The sequence below is a fragment of the Talpa europaea genome (assembly GCF_964194135.1).
Source record: "Talpa europaea genome assembly, chromosome: 15".
Classification (NCBI taxonomy): Eukaryota; Metazoa; Chordata; class Mammalia; order Eulipotyphla; family Talpidae; genus Talpa; species Talpa europaea.
The window spans coordinates 57,285,396-57,307,913 of NC_140083.1; the positions used below are offsets into that span (position 1 = coordinate 57,285,396).

A 22,518-nucleotide genomic window follows, 5' to 3' on the forward strand; every position below is an offset into this window, starting at 1 on the left:
TAACTTTGTTATTATTAGTTAATAATGTCTCTAGTTGTAATAAAGGACAATCCTAAAGACAGTCCATTAAAATAGAGATATAAGTTAAATAGAAAAAAAGAAAAGGAAAAAACCGTGTAACAGTTCAGTGACCCTTACTAGAAAAAAATAGGTCTACTCACAGCAGTGGCTCGAGACAGTTCTCGACACGTGCTAAGAAGTCCGTTTTGCAGATCATCCCTCTGTAACACCACCGTCTGAATGGCTGCTGGGTTATCTGCATTCATTTCTATTTCCTGGCTGGCTGACAGCAAAGCTTGCTCAAGCGTGTACTATTATAATAGAAAGAATTACACTTACTGTTCTGCATCATCAAATTAATTCTTTTTTAACTTTAGTTATCAGTGTCTTGATAATAATCATATACAGTCAAGTCAGTTGTAGATAACAAGCATAATTATCCTACTTTCTCCTTGTGGAGTTGCTGAAGTTTCTCCTCCAGAGCATGCACCACTTTATCTTGTTCACATAACCGGCTTAGCTTGGCCTGGGTGATAAGAGGAGATGTCTTTTGTTAGCCATTTTTAATTTTTCCCATAGTTAAGAGGCAGGTATCGTAAGAAAATACTTTACAACAACCATGGAATACCTAGTAAGGTCAATCTTTATTTCTATTAGTAGCTTATAAAGACAGTCTGCTTAGGGGCCTCCCCTGTGGTGCAGCGGGTTGAGCGCAGTGATGTGAAGCAGTCTGCAGCCTCTGCAGCGTGGGTTCGATTCCCGGCTGGCCAGAGAGAAACCCACATGGCGTGGCAGACCTTTCCTGCCTCGCCCGCTGCTCCCCTCAGCAGTGTATTTCGGTCAATCTGCCTGATCTGTCTCCGGTGAAGTCTCTCACCCTCTCCTGCCTCTGGCCTGTGCCCCAGTTCTTGCACAAATAAAAATGAATCTTTAAAAAAAAAAAAAAGACAGAATGCTTAAAAAAAAATGCATATAAAGTGAAAACACAGTTCAATCAGACTACTTAATCCATGTAGTTCAAAATAGTCTTAGTAATCAAGCATTTTCAAATGACTTTTAACAAATCATTTCAAGATGGTTAAGATTTTTTTCTTACAAGCTACTGGACAAGTTAAGAGAGATATGCAGTGCTTATTAATAAGCCAACCCAACTATTTTTATATATTTTTAAAATTATGCTCTTATATTCTTAGAAAAGAGTAACAACAAATGGAGAAAAATCACTTTCAATGTTTATACTATTTAAAATTCTTGGCACTATGCTAATTTTTTAATTATGAAAATATGAAAGGTACCAGTACCCTCACATTTCAATGCCATAAAAAAGCAATTCTCACATGTCTGAAAATAAAAACCCTAGACACACTGTAAATAAGTCCCAACATTTATGGTATAATGACAGAGAAGAAAAAAATTAAGACTTTGTTTGCCATTTGGCTATTAAAATAAACAGTTTATCTTTGTTAGACAACAAAAGTTAAAGTACACCAAATGGAATGCATTGAAACGAGGAGGTACAACTCAGTGGAGTAATATCAGGGGAAGGGAGGGTACAATGAGATCTAAATAAGGAAGAAAGTACACAAGGTAGCTATCTAAAATAAGGATTAAAAACAACTAGATAAAATTTAAAAAAGGAAGGAGTGGCAGAATTTCTGGAGGCTGATACTTTCTTTAGATGACAGAGACAATTTTCTTTGTCTCCAATCCTCGTTAATATTTCACTGGAAACCATTTTCATTGAAGTGATTCTGAAATTGAATAACTCTGGGATGACGGACAGAAAAGAACAGGTTGGGGAGTAAATGATTTAATTGAACCAGAGTGCAAAAAGGATGACATGCAAATTTATTTCATGTCATTTTTTTAAAAGACTTATTTATTTATGCATACAAGAACTCAGGTACAGGCCAGAGGTGCAGGAGGGTGAGAGGATTCACCAGAGACAGAGCAGGGAACAGAGCAGGCAGACTGACTACTGAAATACACTGCTGAGGGGAGCAGCGGGCGAGACAGGAGAGGTCTGCTGTGCCATGTGGGTAGCTCCTTGGCTGGCTGGGGATGGAACCCATGCTGCAGAGGCTGTGGCAACTCCACAGCACTGTGCTCAACCCCCTGTGCCACCAGAGAGGCCCTTGTCATTTTGGAAGGAAGGGCAGGATGAGGAAATTTTCTGGTATACTTATCTCAAATGTTTTGGCAGAGAACATGACAGAACACTGACAGTACATATCACATGAATACTTACATCAATATCTACTTCCTCGGGTCTGTATTTGTACAACGTGCCTCTACATTCATCTTGGGACAGCTATAAGGAAAAATGCCATACAGTAAGTTAAAAAAACTGATATTAAAAGATACATTTATGCAGCCTATAGTTAATAGTTCACATTTATAGAGTAACAAAAATGGAATTTTAATGGTTCTAATACTTTTAGAAGTTTAATTCAAACACAGATTCTTACAAAAGTAGGGAAATACTGAACAGTGATGCAATGTGCAAATACATTGAGAAGGATGTTAAGCTTGTAAAAAAAAATATTAAGCTGGTCAAACAAAATTATACAGTTCCTTATATTGTCCATTTGTAAGACACACAGTATCTCAAAGAAAAATTGACAAATACAATCATAGCAACTGGATTGAATCAAATATTCAAATCAGGCATATTTCAACAGTCAAAACAGCCCTCCAGCGAGCAATGCACACGACCATACAGCTGTGTATGCGGACACTCAAATGCCAACACATCTTAGTCCAGCTTGATTAACAAAACCTAAAACATAATATATACATATAGAGAATATATAAACACACATACACAATAAAGACTTATCTGGTTCTTCTGTCTTAAGAACTAAAAGATAATGAAGGAAAAGGACGGATTTAATTGAAAAGAGGAAAATCATTCAAACCTCCTAAAACTGAAAGTCTATGTTATAAACGAGGGATAGCTAAGTCTCATAACGTTGATGTGTTCGACACCACTTATTTGATCATATTGTAAGGAATCATCATTTGCTGTATTTAAATATCCTTTCCTCAGCTCCTTTGAAATATCATTTGGTCAAATTTTCACTTCTGAGAGTGCTGACCAAGATTTCAATAGCCATCCCAGGTCAGTTACACCACAGGTCACATCAGAGCCTCTGCAGGCAATATCACACTATCTTTCCTGTCTTTTGACTTTATATTTACTTGTGAGGCAGTAACAAAAACATAGCAAGAAAAATTAACTGGGGCTTACTGCATGCATGTTTTACTAAATGGCATATACCATCACTCAAGGTGGGGATGAAAGTGATGTGTCCTAACTGCACTGGAAAATCAAATTTCTTTTATACAAATGCATACAAATGTGTAAGTGATAACTTTATATTCCCTCTCTGCAAATAATGACTCAATCGCTGCATCTTTACAAAGAATCATAAATTAAATAACAGATAAATTTGAATGGATCTAGGAATGTGGGATCAGGAGGTTAAAAATGTAAGCATTCCAAACATACAACAATAAATCCTGGATTTACGCTGTTCAATTCAAGACATTATTTTCACATATCTCATGCAAATGAACCTGTGACTCTTTAAGGCTATGCACTGTGATTACTAAACCACAAGAATTTCATAGAAATGAGTATTACATGAAAAATGAATTTAATGACAAGTCAGAACACTTCTAAATAAATATCGGCGAATCTGTACTGAGAAGTGTCAATTGTCATTCTAAATTAAAGCACCTAGACCCGAAAGAATTTATATTCCTGCCTGAGAAAAGTAAAAGTTTAAAATACTTTGATCCATGATCAAAAATTTGAGACAATGCCCAAATTGAAAATTTCTCATTTATAAAAAATTAAAGATGTAAAGCTTTTAAGATACTATTAAATATTTACTTTACTTAATATTTAAAGTTAAATGCAATACAGCTTTACTAAATGTATGATATGAAAATCATTAGTGGATAATGCTACATCTAGACAAAAACATGAATTGTATCCTATATACCAGGGCACACAGAAAAAAGACTAGAATTTTAAAAGTAGAAATGGTAATCTGAATATTTAGGACACTGAAAACTATTTTTATTTAGGGAATCCTATTGCATACTCATTTTCATTACCAGTTGGCATATTATAAAAAGTAAAACATGTACTACCGAGGTATAATTTTAGTGTGATATACCCATAGCCATATAAACACATATGAAAGATTTATTTTTTGTATCTCTGGAAAATTGAAACTTTTTAATCAAGTTATTCATTAGATTCCAACTAGCAAATCTTAAATCAATCCATTCCTATATATTGCTTATACCTGTCAGAAAAACACCCCTAAAATCAAGATTATTCCTTAAAAAATTAACTTTTAAGCATGGCCTATTTCCCATTACTGATAAAAAAAATTACTGAGGTTTTTCTTAAGAAAAAAATGCATGTAGCTTATTAAAAGAAGTTTTCTATTTAGTTATTAATATGAAAATCTACTAATTTGTGAATATTCTGGCTAACTAAATCTTTGCAAAAAATATTAATGGTAATACTTCTAACAATTTAAAAATTTATCCTTAGCAAAACAAAAAAGTTCTGGGTTTGAATACCTTTGCATACACTTTGCATAGGAAAGCAAAGGAGAAGGGATTATGAATTATGGTGTATTACATAAACCTGAGCCTTGTTCAAACTCTAATCTGAGAAGCTGTTATGAGGACATGTGCTTTGTTTTATTTAATAAGGTATTATTTATCTCATGATATTTTAAAATCCAACTTTCTACAATATCCCTTTTAAATATGTGAATGATACACATATTTTAGAGTATCTGAATACATAAACCAAATGCTAAAAGGATTCCAGGAAAATAAATGAAAAATTACACAATATAGTGTATGGGACTAAAAATTTCTTATAGGCTATATTTGCCAATATTAGTCTTATTTTTTAAAGCAATTATTTATCAGGTGATTAATTTCACTGACATTATGTTGTAAAAACAAAAATGCAATTGTGAAAGGTTTAATTAATGCAGAGGAATTTTTCAATTTAATGCTCTGCTATTTATTTTGCATTTGTTTTCGTTTAGTTGTACAATCTTTTTTGGACTAATTTTAATGAAATTACTGTCCAGGTAGTTTCTCAGGGATCCTCTTTCTTCTAAGAAAATGAAAACACAAAGGTCCTCCTGAGAGCAAGTTGCAATGACTGTGATTCAGGATAATAAGTCATAAAATGTTATTTTGCCACTGTATTTTCAGCCACATTTCAGGAATCTAGCAACATAATATTGTAATGCAATGAGAGAAACACAAAGCCAGAAGAGTACACAATATAAGCTTTCATAAAGACTTTCTCTGAATAATATATGGGAAACCACGGGGGAAATATAAGATCAAATTTGAACTCATGCAAATTTACAGAGCTGAAGAAATGTGTCTGAATGGTCACTGATAACTTCAGCATCATCAACCTTGATTACTGATCAATTATAAAAAAGAAAAATCAAACTTGAGCGAAGAGAAAGCCCAGGCTGTAACTATTGGGTTGGTGCATAAGTCATGATGTATTTTTTCTCTGTTTTTCTTAATTTTTCCTACAACCTAATATTATGGGAAATCTGCAAAATGGGGAAAACGAGCTATTACAACAAAATGCCTCTGAGCTCGTGTTCATTCAGCAGTATGTGAGATGACAGATTGACAGCTTCAGATAAGGAAAAGGTATCAATCCCAGAACAGGTGCTCAGGTTCTCAGCATGGCATTCTGGACTGGGGCAAGGTTTTATAATCTGGTCACTCTAAGGACTGAAAGATGCCATTTTTAAAAAAAGTAAAGCTGTTTAACTTTAAATATTTCATATTTAGTTGATCTCTTATTGCAAATTAAAAGCTATGCGTCATCATATCACACCCTTTAAAAGTTTTGAAGACCACTTGGGAATGAGTCACCCTCCCAGTTGTAAGGCCTGTGGCCCCAAGGTGTCTACACCAAGTCATAGGCCTGGGGCCAGCATGAGCTCAAGGTGCTTCTTACCAGGTGCTTTTATGTGTGCTCATCAAAATACACATTCATTTTTCATGTTACTTAACTTTCTTCTTCTGTATGAATTTTAAAATAGTATAACAGGTCATAGGCCACAGTAATTTGAGGGTGCTGGAGTGGAAGAAGCTGATGTTGCAAAACACACAGCTAAGAACATTTAAACCATGAATTACAAAAAAGTTGGGTAGGAATGTATAAAATGACTTCTTTTGCAGATCTGCAGATTACCAAGGTTTCTAAACAAAAGCCAGACAACTCAATGGCACATATTTTGAATTGGGGCAAAAGATGGGTTAAGATCTGACTATCTTGATGACTGCATTGAATTAATCCAAAAATGGCAATCTAGTGAAAATTTTGCAAATGTACTGCAGACCTCCAAGTACATATCAATCAAATACTCTCCACAAAAACTTCAGGAAAATGGCACACTTAATATTCAACAGCAAAATGTTCAGCGAAGCCATGCGAAGGATACTCTGCAGCATCTTGAAAAGCATGGATGAATTGCGTTTCTCCAAAGAGACAGAAACAAAAAATGAAATAAGAAAAACACTAATGTTATGAGTAACTCTGAGGATAAACCAAAACTGTCACTGAGGGAATTTGCAGATGATAAAGCAGTATCATTCACTGTCCAAGACCTTACTTGCTGGTACAGTTGGGGTCTTAGCGCCGAGTTCTCAATCATTGTGTGAACCATGGTGATAATAGGTTCATTTTCTTTCATCTATTTCAAATCAGGAGGAGCATACAGCAAACATCAGTTTACAGCATAGCTAGATTTGAAAGACGACACTGTAAATATAGCCTCTACTTTAATATCTTCCTAACAGTGCAGTTGTTTACATTTTACCCAAGGTTGTACAGACTTAATTTATATTAAAGCATTCCAAACAAGCCCTAGATGCTGCAAAACACGGGCAAGGTTATGAATAAAACGTACTGGTGGCAACTACTGCCGCTAGGGTTTACTTGATAGAAATAATTAGCACAGTCGATGAATGAATATTCCTACACATACGTACTAGAATGAGTCAAGGAGAAACTATGCAAACAAAGAAAGCAAGCATCATTTAACTGATTACTTAATTAGTAAAAAAACTTTAAGTGATATCCAGCTCTTTATAAGGTTAGAAAAACTGAGTTCTCTACACATATTAACGTTTTTTATAATAATCATCAATGTATCTTGCCACTTAGATCATCACGTTATTAAAGTTAATCTCAAGACATTTTTATACATCCTATAGTGGCTTTTCTCACAGATGACACCACAGGTAGAACTCTTTTTGGACATGCACGCTAGAACTTATTGAGCAAAGACTCTGAACCTCCCTAGCTTCTGAAAGGTAGAACCTGGGCTTCACATTTCCAGCTGTGTTGTACTTCATTACTGCCTCAAGGGAAATATTTGCTTTAGTAGGCTCTGGACTCAAGAGTTAAGGCAGTCAAAAGACAAGCATCCTGAGATGCAGTATGTAAAAGGCCAACCAAGTCTGTTTCATTTGTAAGCAGACAAGTCTTTTATATTTGCAATTTGTGGCATTTATTTCACATAATTTTCAGCCTCTGCGTTGCAGATCTGGCTAAATCTATAAAAGTTTATTAATCTTAAGGTTAATAAACAAGGTGCAAAATAAACCAATGAAGAGTGTAAAAAAATTATTTTTGGCCAAATTATCAATGTTTCATGTCAATAAAACCTGTTTTAGTTGTCAAATCACAAACCACCTTTGACTGGTTTAACCTACTTTTAAAAAGTTTTATTCAGGCTAAATATTTTTAAACCTGTGTCAATTTTTGAGTATCTTTAAAAAAGGGTAATTTTACTGAAATTAATACATCTTTAGTTGTACAGGTGAAAGGCTTTGAGAAAAGTCTACAACCTCGAAAACCACCACCATCTTCATGACACTGGATATTGCCATCTACCTACAGAGTTCTCTTGGGTCCCTTTACCACCAGTCTTCACTTTCCTCTCTCCCAGGTATCACGGGAACTGGTTTCTCTAACTATAAATTCATTTTCTCACTAAAATAATTTGTTAATTGAATTTTTGTTAATTAATTTTTAAAGTACTTGAAACCACTCATCAGTCAAACTCAAATCTCTCCCAGACACTCCAATGTTATTCACAGGGCCAAGATGTTTATAAGTGATAACTCATGTGCATGGAAACAGAGGTGTTCAAATGTAGCCAGGGATCAAGTCTTCACAGTATTAGAAGGAAACTGATTATAGACAACTACAGTTATGTTTTTCTTTGGGAGAAAAAAACTTCTATTATAGAAATCAAAGACATCTTTAGATTTCCAAGTACCCTACATGTTTTAAGGGGATGCCAGTTATTTTACCTTAATCAAATGTTGGTCTTAGAATAAACTATAACAACTTTCAGTTTTGGCTTAAACATTTTAAGTGCATTGTCACTCCTTCTGTATAATAAAAATACCCTAAGTCTGTATTTTTTTTTTAAAGATTTATTTATTTATACAAGAACCGGGGTACAGGCCAGATGTGCGGGGGGTGAGAGGATTCACAGGAGACAATAAGGGAACAGAACAGGCAGAGTGACAAAATATACTGCTGAGGGGAGCAGCGGGCATGACAGGAGAGGTCTGCCGCGCCATGTGGGACCCTCGCCGGCCGGCCGGGATCAAACCAGCACTGCAGAGGCTGTGGACAGCTTCACATCGCGGCGCTCAACTGCCTGCACCACCAGGGGAGGCCCTGTATTTTTTTATTATTATTATTTGATTTCAATTTTCAAAGCAATCTCATTCATATTTTTTTCAATAAATAGCATGCCATGGAAATTAGAAGAGTATCTGACTGAGAGATTATGGGGGCTGAGTGGTGCAGGAGCAAAGATGTTTAAGACTTAATGAGGATCAGACAATCTTCAAATGTAAAGGATACTCAAGGTCAAATAGCATTGGAAATCCAGTTATACAAATGGGGACTTGGTGTCAAGGGCTAGGTCTGTCAATATGGCTCAGAACTGGAAGTGGTGCTTCAATAGGGTATAGGTGAGTGATTAATGTTCATACTCAAGGCATGAGAAATTTACTTAAAAATGCATTTGAAAAGGGATAAGGGATGACATGGCTTCTACAGAAGGGTAATCAAGGCTGTTCTATGCATGTGCACACAGGGAAGCCATGTCGATGATTTAAAAATGCCTCTTTATATGTCAAAGATCATTAAATACTAGGTCACAGAGAAGGGATTTTTGTAAGGAGAAATTCATGTAGGAACAGAAAAACTGAAAGCAAAATAATGCTTAAAGAGTACAAACTGCTGAGTGTCTAAGATGTCACTTCTGAAACTATTTTTCATTATGAAAAATTTCAAGCATACATGTCAAGTCCTAGAATATTAAAATTAGAAGGCATCCTGGAAGTTGACAGTTAAGTTGCAGCAATAATTTTGAAGAGTGCAACTGTGGGTTGTTATTTTTATTTATTTTTTTTTTATAGAGGCATGCTTTTTTACTTATTTATTTATTTATTTGTTTGTTTTTGTTTATACATGCACTGGGTACAGTCAGAAGCGCGGGAGGGTGAGAGAATTCACCAGAGCCAGAGCGGGGAGCAGAGCAGGCAGAAGGACCGAAGTACACTGCTGAGGGGAGCAGCGGGCGGCAGGAGAGGTCTGCGCACCATGTGGGATCCTCCTCCGGTGGCCGGGGAGCAGCCGGGGGATCGAACCGGCGCCGCAGACGCTGCGGGCAGCTTCGCAACCCAGCGCTCAACCGCTGCGCCACCGGGGAGGCCCTGGGTTGTTATTTTCTGCATTCTCTAAGCTTTTCTCCATTTCCAAGTTTTCTCCACTGAGTATCAGATATTGCTTACCTGTATCCACATCAAAAATGTATTAGAAGAAATCTTAACTCATTTTTTAAAAAAGATTTTATTTATTTATACAAGAACTAGGGTATAGGTCAGGGGCGCGGGAGGGTGAGAGAATTTACCAGAGACAGAGCGGAGAGCAGAACAGGCAAATGGACCGAAGACATTGCTGAGGGGAGCAGTGGGCAAGACAGGAGAGGTCTGCCGTGCCATTTGGGTTTCTCCCTGGCCAGCTGGGAATTGAACCTGCGCAGCAGAGGATGCGGACAGCTTCACAGCACTGCACTCAACCTGCTGCACCATTGGGGAGGACCCTTAACTCATTTTTAAAAGTAAGCTACCTAATGCATTTATAAATACATGTGACTGTCTTGTAACACCTTTCCCCTGCTTTCTATGACTAAAAATCAAAGTTCATGCTTATTTAGACCAGTGGTTCTTCACCCACACTAGAGTCACTTGCAGGGCTTGCAAAGAATACAGACATCCTGGTTTTCAGATATTTCCAATGTGCAACATGAGAATTTTTGATGTAGACGCGTCCTTAGGCAAAGGTAACTCTGCTCTTCTTAAGGTGTCAAGGGCAGTGTAATTTGATAATACACTCATGTTCCTTAGTTCGAATATTCCTTAGGACCCCAGCTGGAGAGATGAGATAAGACTCTCTATGGGGGACTCCCTGGTGGCCTAGGGGTTAAAGACTCAGCACTGGCAAGCTGTCGCCAGCCACCGCAGCACAGTTCGATCCCTGGCCCCCGGCTGGCCAGGGAGCTGACCCACATGACACAACAGACCTCTCCTGACTGGCCTGCTGCTCCACACAGCAGTGCTTTTCAGTAGATCTGCCTGTTCTGTTTCCTCTCTCTGGTGAATCCTCTTACCCTCCACACCTCTGGCTGACACGCTAGTTCTTCTATGGAAAAAAAAAAAAACAGGGCCTCCCTGCTGGTGCAGGGGTTAAGTCTTATGGCTAGCAAGCTATTGCCAGCCACTGCGGCCTGAATTCTATTCCAGCCAGGGAGCTGACACATGGTGCAGCAGACCTCTTCTGACTCGCCTGCTGCTCCCCTCAGCAATGTATTTCAGAAGCACACAGCAGGGGAGGGGAGGGGTCAAAATAAAATGGGAGGGAAGAGCCCAAGGCACTGGTGATGAACCACAGGTCATGTGGTGGTGGGAGAATTATGGGAACTACACCTGAGGGGAGAAATCAAATATTGTACAAAAATGAACAATGATGTAAGAAGAAAAAATAAAAATAAAAACTGAAACATTAATTGAAAAGTGGGAACAAAAAGACTCCATGGAAAGACACTGGGCCAGTTCAGAACCTGCCTGGCATCATGTCCAGGGCACTCCACAACTGAGCCTGACCTGCCTGACAGTGGCCCTGTACGTGGTGACGCTACACATACACGGCACAGGCACAGTGCTGGCTCCGCTGAGGCCGACTCAACACAAAAGCCAGGACCCCACATGGTGGCCTCTGGTTTCTGCTAAAAAATTCTGGCTGAGGGCCTCCCTGGTGGTGCAGGTGGTTGAATGCAGCACTGTGAAGCTGTATGCAGCCTCTGCAGCACCAGTTCGATCCTGGCCGGCCTCAGAGCAACCCACATGGAGGGCAGACCTCTCCCGTCTCGCCTGCTGCTCCCCTCAGCAGTGTATTTTGTCAGTCTGCCTGTTCTGTTCCCCGCTCTGTCTCTGGTGAATCCTTTCACCTGCCCGTGCCTCTGGCCTGTACCCCAGTTCTTGTATATATAAAAAAAAAATTCTGGCTGAACTTTCACTCCTTCCAGATTTACTCAGTTGGAAATACTAGATCTGCTTTACCTCTAAATATGTTCTAGAAAATAGGCTGTTGCACTAAACTACAGCTGAAATCATCTATATTTTAAACCTGAGAAACTTCTCTGTGACTTACAAAAAAAAAAAAAAAAAAAAAAAAGGCACATTCTCTCTGGCGTTTGCTATGGAAACTATAATAAAGTGAATCCAATGACTAAAGCGTAATCTAAATGTAATGCTCTATGGGCACCATGGAAGTTCATGCACAAGTTCTTAAGAGGGCCTCCTCGGTGGCACAGCGGGTTGAGCGCAGTGCTGTGAAGCTGTCCGCAGCCTCTGCAGCGCAGGTTTGATTCCTGAATGGCCAGGGAGATAACCACAGGGAGTGGCAGACCGCTCCTGTCTCGCCCACTGCTCCCCTCAGCAGTGTATTTCAGTCAGTCTGCCTGTTCTGCTCCCTGCTCTGTCTCTGGTGAATTCTCTCACCCTCCCGCGCCTCTGGCCTGTACCCCAGTTCTTGTATAACGAAATAAATCTTAAAAAAAACAACAACAAAAAAAACAAACAAAAAAAAAAAACCCCAAGTTCTTAAGAAAGACAAAGCACAGAACAGGCAGATTGACCGACATACACTGCTGAGGGGAGCTGTGGGCGAGCCAGGAGAGGTCTGCTGCGCCATGTGGGTAGCTCCCTGGCTGGCCGGGGATCGAACTTGTGCTGCAGAGGCTGTGGACTGCCTCATAGGTTGTGTCTCAACCCCTTGCACCACCCACTGTCTCTGGTAAATCTTCTCACCCCCTGCACCTATGGCCTGTACTCCAGCTCTTGTAGGCATAAATAAAAAAAAAATCTCAACAAAAAAAAGAAAGACAAAGCACATCTAAGCAATTCTCGCCAAGTTTGATTATAAGAAGGCTAGACAGCACTGAGGCCTAGAGCAAGCGGAGAGCCCTTAGGGTCACAACAGAATAGGAAAAGCCTCGGAGGAATAGGGAAGGCTCTGGAGATATAAGGGCAACAAATTCCAAAGGGACTAATCAAACACCCCAGTTCTAGGGGCAACAGGACCTTCCAGCATGTTAAGAAAAGTATGCCAAGATAAGGGTTGGAACACAGAGACTTATTTCTGAGCACAGAGATATTTAGGCAGTGGACGAGACCACCAAGACTAACCAATCACAAAGAGACTGGTGGAGCTTTAGAGTAATTAGGGAAAACAGGCATATATTCCCTAGGCATGGCTCCCTTGCCCCTCCCTGGCCTGGTTCCACCAGCCTGGGAGCCCACTTTATTTTTGTTCCTTTTCTCCTTAATAAACCTTTTCTTTCTCCAAACAAATCTGCCTGTTTGCTTGCTTGCCTGAGCGCCAGTAAAGTTCCTGTTGCTGCTTCGTGAGACACCAACCCATGGTGGTCTAGTGGCTGGGACTCAGCACTACCACCTCAGCCTGGGATCCGTTCCTGACATTATGGCATCAGCACTATGACAGTGGTGTAAGCAGTTGACATGATTTATTTTAAGGAATCAGAGCAAGAGAAGGACTGATTAGTACATGGAGAATGTTTAATAGTGTACCTGAAAATGAGTTCAATGCTTTACTTCCTGCCTAAATCCTTTTTTGAAGTAACAATTAACATAGGCTTAGATTTTAGTTAATTGCTAAATTATCAGATGATGATGGCAGGACCATAATTTTATAAAAATAAAGAAGAGAATGCATGATTCAGGCCATACACTATTTTCATAATTCAGCAACAAATGAAAGTAACTTGGAACACCTTGAAAGACACCTAAGTACTGCCAATGTATTTCTGTTTTTAATCAAAGCATTCATTTTTAGTTGATATTTGTGAATCCAAATATTTAGAAAAACTGCCCAGAAAATCTGATATTGAAATCTCCTCAGTTTTGAGGTACACTAGACTGATATGAATACTGAGCATCCCTTGATGTCACTGTCAGAAATATCAATTTAGAAACTTGTCACCAAGAAACTGCACTTCCTTGCATGTGAGAGCTGTCGGCAGCATCCCCAAGTCCCCAGCAGGCAAGCTGGGTGATTTCTAAACACCCTACAGAGCTTTTGTCCTTCACGGATAGTCAATGTAAGACCCATCTCTGTGCTGTCATTTTCCATTTAAATGGAAAATGGACTTTTCCAGAGTTCTTAATGACTTCTTAGGAAAAGGATTTTAAGTTGGGAATCTGTCTTTAACAATAGGAGAGAAAAAAAAAAGCAAAAACATCCACCAAAAACCTTGCTAGTCTGATCACTGAAGAATCTATTTCTCAAGAATGTCCTCCTGTGCCTAGATCAATAAGCTCTAAGACGTGTGGAAAAATGTAAAAGCTAAAGAATTGGACATGCCCAGGGCGAAGCTTTGAGGAATGCCAGGGTCTTTAGAAGCTGGTCATTTAGCTCTTGACAATGTAAATGCCTTCCAGCTCACTTGAGATTCTGCTTGAAGTCCAAGGACCTGAGATTGAAGGGTATGACTACCTATTGAAACTTCTCATTGTTTAATAGGAATCTGGGAAATCTGAAGTGACTTTTTTAATAGAAAGATGTAAATAAGTCTCTTTACAATAGATGAGCCGAAGTATGGAGGTCTATTACTTTTGAAATTTTAAAGCAGTGTGAATAAATCACCCCTGCTGTATGCTTTTCCTAAAAGTAAAGCTTTGGGAAAGTATTGTAATTTATTCAGTAGAATCAATGGTAGTTTAAAAGATGTAGGAAGTCTATATACCATGCCTCATCCCTCCCAACCCCTTTTCGCAGAGAAAGGTAGATTTAAACAACAACAACAACAAATTAGGACAACACAGAAGTGAATTGTATTTGACATTCCTTTAAAAGGAAAACATTTCTAAATGGGTTGATGCAGTGAGTATAGGCTTCAGGAAAAAAATTTAAGATGAGACCCATTTTTGAAACATGGTGGAAATGTGAAAAATCCCTGGACGCAGCAGAACAAAGGGAAGGTAATCAATCTCTAGACTCACAACCTCGCTTAAACTGCTCAGTTTTTAGAGCTGCCATTTTGGAACAGAGGCCTGTGGTTTCCCTGGAAGCTGACTTGGAAGGCCCGGTCACCTCTTTTCATCTGAGTGTCCTTTAAGTATTTTTTGAAATTAAAATTCTCTTGGCTATAGGACAAATTTGACAGATCTGATTTTTACCTTAGTGGCTTAATATGTTTTCCTTGTTTGATGACCCTTTCTTGTCTAACGCTGCTGCCGTCTGTTTTCCTGGCGCTCACGGGCAACAGAAATACTGAATATTTAAAAAACTCAAATCCATTTGTGATAATGCTTTGTCATCATTTTAAAGTACAGAACATTCCAAAAGGGGAAACCTCACATCCCTGTTAGTAAAAGACACTTATTCTTGTTATGGCTAAATCTACTCTAAAGTATATGTGAGTTTAAATCAAAACTAAGATTCTTTCTAGACACAAGAATCTGGGTTTTAATAATAATAATAACTGTATTCTAATTGAGTTATTATTGGCATCAAGCAGCAGAATTATTACCATGAATTCAAAGATTCATCAGCTTGGGGCCTCCCCAGTGGCGCAGCGGTTGAGCGCTGGGTTGCGAAGCTGCCCGCAGCCTCTGCAGTGCCGGTTCCATCCCCAGCTGCTCCCTTGTTCCATCCCCAGCTGCTCCCTGGCCACCGGAGGAGGGTCCCGCATGGCGCGCAGACCTCTCCTGCCGCCCGCTGCTCCCCTCAGCAGTGTACTTCGGTCCTTCTGCCTGCTCTGCTCCCCGCTCTGGCTCTGGTGAATTCTCTCACCACCCCCCAACCCCCCGTATTTCTGATTGTACCCAGTGCTTATATAAATAAATTAATAAATCTTTAAATAAATAAATAAAAAATCTTTAGGGGGAAAAAAAACCAACACAAAGATTCATCAGCTTGTTTTAGCTACATAATAACACCCTTAGGTCAATCCTAAAAATGTTTTTTGGCATTTATGCTCAACTTTATTTCCTTCCTGGGCTTTGAAAATCATTTAAAGGAGTCTACTTTGTAATACTGGTCTTACACTGAGCTCCATAAATCTTTGCTGAATGAACTTTATGAAAAAAATTATAAGAAGGAAAAAAAAAAACTATAACAACTGCACTACAAAAGATTGACTTTTGGGCCTCCTTGGTGGCACAGAGGTTAAAGACAGCGCTATCAAGCTATTGCTAGCCACTGCAGCAAGAGTTTGATCCCCAGCCAGAGAGTCAACCCACATGGTGCAGCAGACCTCTCCTGTCTCACTGGCTGCTCCCCGCAGCAGTGTATTTCAGTAGATCTGCTTGCTCTGCACTCTACTTTTCCTCTGGTGAATCCTCTCACCTCCTGCACCTTTGGCCTGTACCCCAGTTCTCGTATGAATAAATCTTAAAAAAAAAAAAAATTGACTTGTAAATACAAAATAGAATGGTATAAATATTAAGCCTTTTAGGAGGACTGGGGAAATTTTGTTTTCATTTACCTGTCTGTTAGCTAGGAAAACAACTAGTACCTAACCAGGAGCTGATGTTCCTCAGGTTATAAAGATCAGCAACCTGAAACAAAACTAATCTATGAAGGAAATTATATATATGCGTGTGTGTGTGTGTGCATGCACGTGTGTATTTAAAGGAAGGAAAATTCATGAATACAAATATTCAATCCAGCCTTGCGATTGGGGGTAAGTCGTGTAACCTGTTAGAATTTCTGACTCACATGCTGTGAGCCTGTGTACAGAAGCACCAGGGATAACCCATATGACAGCAATTTGTAAACTGTAAAGCACTACATAAGCTGTTGGCGTGGATGGGCACTGGACAGGTGCACTAAGCAGAGAATGACATGTGTCTAAAGTATCTGAGAAACAGTGAATCACTGGCTGGAGGGATGAGCATGCAGGGGAGGAGTGGCACACAGGGGAGTGTGGGGAGTGTGGGCTTGAGTGACAAACCCAGAAGGCACCTTATTTTGCAGGAAACAGGGAATTTGTGAAATTTCCTGAGATAGTTGAAAGACATAATTTGGCACGTGCTTTCAGATTTGGTGCATAAACAGTAATGAGGAACTTAATTTTAGTCAAATTACATTGACTAAACCCCATGCAAGTATAATATCAATGCTTTAAAAAAACTGCTCAGCTTGTTCAATATTATCTCACAAATTTCCCATTTTTCAGTTAAGAGTAACTTTAACTCTACTTTTAAGTTATTATTAACTAATATGTGCTAGTGATGGGCAAAATTTTAGAGTATAATTCAATTCCAGGAGGCTTAATGCTACCACTTTTATAAATTTGGGCAATCTCATCCCCAGCACGGGGGAGCAGCAGGCAAGATGCCAATGACTGTCACACCATGGGCCCTCTTAGTGGCTGTTTGCTTTTCTTTCCATCCACCAAGCGATTTGACTGTGAGAACCTGATCTCAGGCTGTCCCAGCCAGAGGTGGAGAAAGAGACTGGGTTTCACCTTCCTATTTTCTCTTTGGGGTTTAAAGCACTTCAAGTTCTAGGTGTAAGCAAAAAACTAGAGCCCCTCCTTCCATGGGCTCCCTCATGGATGACGTGGTGTTCAACAACTATTTGCTACATCAGTGAGGTGGAAGGAGACCAAGACTTCAAACCATTTTTGCCTTTAGTTTTCTGGTCAGTCACTTTGTACATGGGACAAAAGTTTGCATGACCTTGCATGACTAGAGAACTAGCTTCAAGGGCCAACCCTCTGTTAATGGAAGATGAGTCATGACAAACTCTTTTCTTTTCTGCTGTTTGGTTGAGTGATTCTGCCATATTTCTATTCATTTCTCAATAAGCATTGCTCAGATGAGGCCTGAGCTGTCTGTGACAGCTGACAACACATTCTCTCCCTCCCAGCTCTCTCTTCACTCCTATATTGACACCTTGGTATTGAAGGTGCTCAGAACAGGTCTCCTAAAGACCTGCCATTATGGCATGAGGACTATTTTGAGCTGAGGTCAATGTGGTATGAAGAATAAAATTGGGATTATTAACCAGATTTAGGATTATCTCCAGAAATAACCTTTCTTGCCTTCAAACATTTTATATATTTGCACTTGTTTACAAGTCACTTTACACGTCAACAGGGCACAGGATTCACTTGTCCTCCACCAGAGCTTTAGTGTCAACACCCTATCACTCCAGATTACTACTATCACCTTCACAAAGTCTCAGAGTTATTTTTGTTGTGTTTTACCATCCAGAAATAAGCTATCAGAGGGAAACTATCTCTATATTCAGCAGGGCAAACATCTAATCACTAGAACATGTGATCTGTTCAACTTGGGAAGACATCCCCACCCCCGCCTTCTCTCAATGAAGTACCAGGGCATTAGTCCATTCCTTATCTCAGGATATAGATCTTCAAACTCCTTGCTTCCTCCCAAAGCAGAATCCTCACCTTCCATATAGATTTCCTGTACATTTGTTATGAACTTGACTGTTTTTCTCCTGCTAATCTGTTTGATGCTGCTGTATTATTTGATCAGCCCAAGAAGAACCTAGAGGGGTTGGGTAAAATTTCCCCTCTGACCCTACAGTATTACTTTCCCAAGTAAATATCCTACTAACAAGCTGACACCAGGGAAGCCCACACTACAGGCTGTGCTTTCTAGGACAAACATGAGAATCATGGTAATAATGTATAAGCACTACACAGGCCAAAAGGTCAGAGTACTGACACACATATATTGAGCCTTTGCACATTCTAAATTCTAATTTACCCATTGTCCATTTAAGTTTCTTAGAGTCTTGTCATTGCAATCTCATATGCTGCTTGAGAATTTTCTGAGTTTCACTCACCTCTCCCCACTTTTATGATGAAATATTCAGAGGGAGGGAAAGAAAGAAAGTAGGGGGTGAGAGACATAAGAAACAGGATTGGTTTATAATAGCCTGGCATAAGAAAACAGAAATTCTGCACCATGTAACTAGTTTGGGTTAGTTAAGTGTTAAATACCAGACTTTCAATCTTCCAGTTTCCTTAGTTTGCTTTTTTCCAAATGCCTATTCTACAGCGCCCCAGAAACATTACTTCTTCTAACTCTCAATCATCCCTAAAATAGAAGCTCCAGGACCCCTTGAAATATTAGAGAAAATGGGATCTTGCTTTATAGTTCAATAGAATGAAGTTGCTGAATTGACATGAACAATGAAAGCCATCAAGAATCTTTTCAATCATCTTGTTAGCATTTCTTCCCTTATAGGGAAGCTGTCTTTCAAGAACACAAAGAACAAACTGCAAAAAAGTACTCTTGGATTTTTACCTTGAATGGTTTCAGTACCAATTATATACACCCAGTTAATTGTTCCTTTTTTGCATTTTCCATGGCATACTTATGTTTAAAAGTGGTCAGAGTTCCTGTCTGCATAGTTTTTTCTTTGTGGTTTCTTGAAAGGATATAGAAAACACACTGGTGAGAAAGGTCCACAGCAGTCCATGACAGAAACCCAGAATTCTTCCACAAGTCAGTAGTACTTTTAGCACAGAGTTCATGAAATACTTTTATAAAAAGAATTGCATCATAAAATCTGAATGCTACCATAAAACATTTGTATGTTAGAGAGTTTGGTTTATTCTTTAAGATGTTTTTGAAGCATTAAACAAAAATGATTTTTTAATCCTCCCTATAAGCATTTAAAATGCACTAATAATATGAGAGGTTTAGCTATTGATTCTTACAAACCTTAAACATTTTCATGCAAACAAGAATACCACAGAGATGCCTGAGCTGTATTTTTCTTTTACTGTAGGATAGCAAACTGGCTTGTCATGGGAAACCTCTAGCTTTTCAATGAGAATTTGAGGGTAAGTTCCTTTAGACATCTGGTATTAAAGAATATTCTATCTGAAGCTATATTTAGAAATGACTTAAGTATGTTCTAGCTGGGGGGAGATAGCTCCAGCTGGGTAAAAGCAAATGAATTTCATTAAATTACTGTAGCAGAGGCAGATTCTTTTTACAAAGGACTTCTGAGCACACTGGGAATAGGCAACCCCGACCTGAATTGTAGTTGATAGAACTATGTCCCTCCTTTCCATTCTCACACAGATGTTTCTGATGCAATTAAACACAGTGACTTTTGAAGGGAGAAGGGTAAAGGCAGACTCATAATTTTAAGAGCAGTCTGTGAAATCACATTTAATATTAGAGTACAATTTTAATTTAAAAGATGCAAACAAACAACCTGCTGCAGCGCCAGTGAAAATAAAACTCGAACTTGTGGAAGACCAAAGCCATTTTTGTAGCAGTCTTCTCACAGGAGGTGGCTAAGACTGACATGGTATAATGGGGGGGGGGGGGGGGGGGTGAAGGGGAAGAGGCTTGGTATGTGCTCAGTTTGCCCACAAGGGGGCGGCATGCCTACAAAAGACTGGGAAGCACTGCTCTAACTCTAAGTCTCAAGAGCCTCTGTTCATCCCTACCTACCTACTTATCCCTTAGTTCTTCTCATCTCATCTTCTGTCATCACTGCCTACATGGAGAGCCGGCAGGCAGGTCTCAGGAAGAAGGAAAAGGGGACATCATCTAAATTCCCTCATAACACTTCTTCAATCACTATTAGGGAAAGTTAGAGAAAAAGCAAATGAGGAAGAAAGCAACAAATGGAGGGAAGAACTAAAATAGGGACGGGATCAAGTTCCAGTTTCCCCAATTCTATTAATCTTCCCTTCATGACTGATCAGCAAAGCTCTAGCTTTTGTTACTAGTTCCTCTCTAGCTCCTGGCCTAGCTGCTACAATCCCAACTTTATTCTGTTGCTGGATCAACAACTACATATTGGGAAGAAGCTGTGTGACAAGATGAAGTCCCCACTCCCAGGGCTAGCCTTGCTGAAGAAGAAATTCATGTCCCTCAGATACCAGCCTGGCTGCCTTAACATAGTTCCTCAGAGATGTTTTCTTTAATGTAGACTGAGGGTGTCTGATCCTGTTAGTCCAGTTTGTAAGTTTACTGCTCTGCTAAATACAGTCTTTCGTGGTCTGGTTTGGGATTTAACAACACTTATTAGCTAGCTAAGGGTTCAGGAACCAAAACAACCAGTATGCCCTGTTTGTGTCTTAGAGTGAAATCCAGAAGGCTTCATGGGAACCTGTTACTGCAATTTTACACAAATGGTTTACAATTGGTTCTATGGAAACATCTGGAAGTTTTAATCATCAAAAAGTTTTTCAGCAGGGCCATGTTGTTCAAAACTCATACTTAACCTACTCTGTTCTGAAAAGAGAACAGAATGCATTAAGATACTCTCTTTTCAAAGAACTGCAATAGGACACTATTCTTGAGAGGGGAAGATAACACCGTAATTGCTAATACTCTTGAATTTACTTCTCTGGCAAGTCAGAGTCACTGAAGATTTTACTGCTGTTTTCTCCTCCTCTCTTTTCTATATTCTGTTCAACAGAGGAGTAAATAAGGAAAGAGCTAATAAATGTCCAATCCACTCTGCAGCTATGTTTTAGGTTGCAAGTTCAAAAACTTTCAGTTTTTGATTTTCAATCAAAACTTTCTCTAATATTCAGTGATAAGTAAGTAAACTGAGTAAGAAGAAATGAGCTATTGACACAATGTATTAGATTAGTTCATTTTCTGCAGAGAACCTGTAAGAGGTATATAAGATATCCGCTAGGATTATTGTCTGTCCACAGGCAATACTTTGGGACTATCTTGTCTTAAAACTCTCAGAAATGATAAACCCAGGTTTGCCTTAATAAATGTTGACTTTGAATGGTTTACTAATTAGGAAAAAAAGCATAAACAGACCGTAATAGTGTGCTTCAAAATTGAAACAAAAAGCAGAAATCCCTACTATATAATCAGTCTAGCTTTTATTATTTTATAAAATGACTACACAATTCACTCTCATAATGGTGACACTAAGACATCAAATTATTTTGCTGTAGGCACCAGAAGTCATGATTTTTGAATGGACTGCGTAATATGTAAATGTTTAGAATTTCAGATAAGGCATTTTCTTGTTATAAGTAGTATGGTAAAAAATAAAAAGAAATGAATTTGCCTCTGAAGCAACTCAGAGGCTACCCTTAGGTTCAATTTTTCATGAACAATGAAAGGTATTAAGAGAATTTAAATCAATTAAAAATTTTCTTTTGACAACTGTGGTATGTGACATGGAGCGGGACTGTATTTGGTTGCTGGCCTTAGGCTATTAGGATGATTTATTTGAGCAAGCAAAATAAGTATTGAAAGTATCAACCAGTACACATTCACATTTATTGTGATATATGGTAAAAAAAAAAAAAAGACCAGAGCCTTTTCCTCTGACTTTAAGTTTTTAAAATCTACCTTCCCATTTTAGTTATATAAAATTGATTAATTCAATTGATAAACCCAGGCAACCAATCATGCCTATGAACACAACAGACCTGGTAATCTAATCTAGGTTACTGGCAGTAACAAGATTAAAAGCTGGAAATGTTTGAGCTTTAAACTTACTGAAAAATTGACATTAAAAATGTCATGAAATAAAATTCAAATAAAAAAATGTCATTTTACAATTTAAACTTATGAACAATTTAAAATATAGCTTAATAATCGAACTATGGAAATAAAATATAGGGTAGTTCAAAAGTAAATATTTCATTTATCATAAATGCAATTATTTGAAACCACAAAAAATTCTGATTTATTTAAAGAGAGATTTTTCTTTAGGAAACCTCAAGGATATATGTATGTTATGTGTATTATAGATTGGCATACTTGAATTTCTAGACAAAGTTCCCACCATGTTTTGACACCATATCTAATTATTATCTAAAAATGGCCCCAATTTTTGACATCAGAAATAGTCTA

At 38.6% G+C, this 22,518-nt stretch overlaps 1 protein-coding gene across 4 annotated transcripts in view; it reads right to left on the reverse strand.

Moving 5' to 3' along the window:
- PLEKHA5 (pleckstrin homology domain containing A5) overlaps nt 1–22,518 on the reverse strand; it is a gene marked incomplete at its 3' end in the record, with an annotated part of 223,792 nt that overhangs the window by 27,674 nt on the left and 173,600 nt on the right. For 3 of the 4 annotated variants that reach the window (XM_084256205.1, XM_084256207.1, XM_084256206.1), the window contains 5 exons: nt 6,690–6,770; nt 2,825–2,860; nt 2,249–2,311; nt 446–526; nt 162–311 (listed from right to left, as the gene is read on the reverse strand). In XM_084256205.1, the coding sequence (XP_084112331.1) occupies nt 162–311; nt 446–526; nt 2,249–2,311; nt 2,825–2,860; nt 6,690–6,770 (411 nt within the window). The remainder of the gene's footprint in view (nt 1–161; nt 312–445; nt 527–2,248; nt 2,312–2,824; nt 2,861–6,689; nt 6,771–22,518) is intronic. The other variant, XM_084256208.1, reaches the window with a different exon arrangement.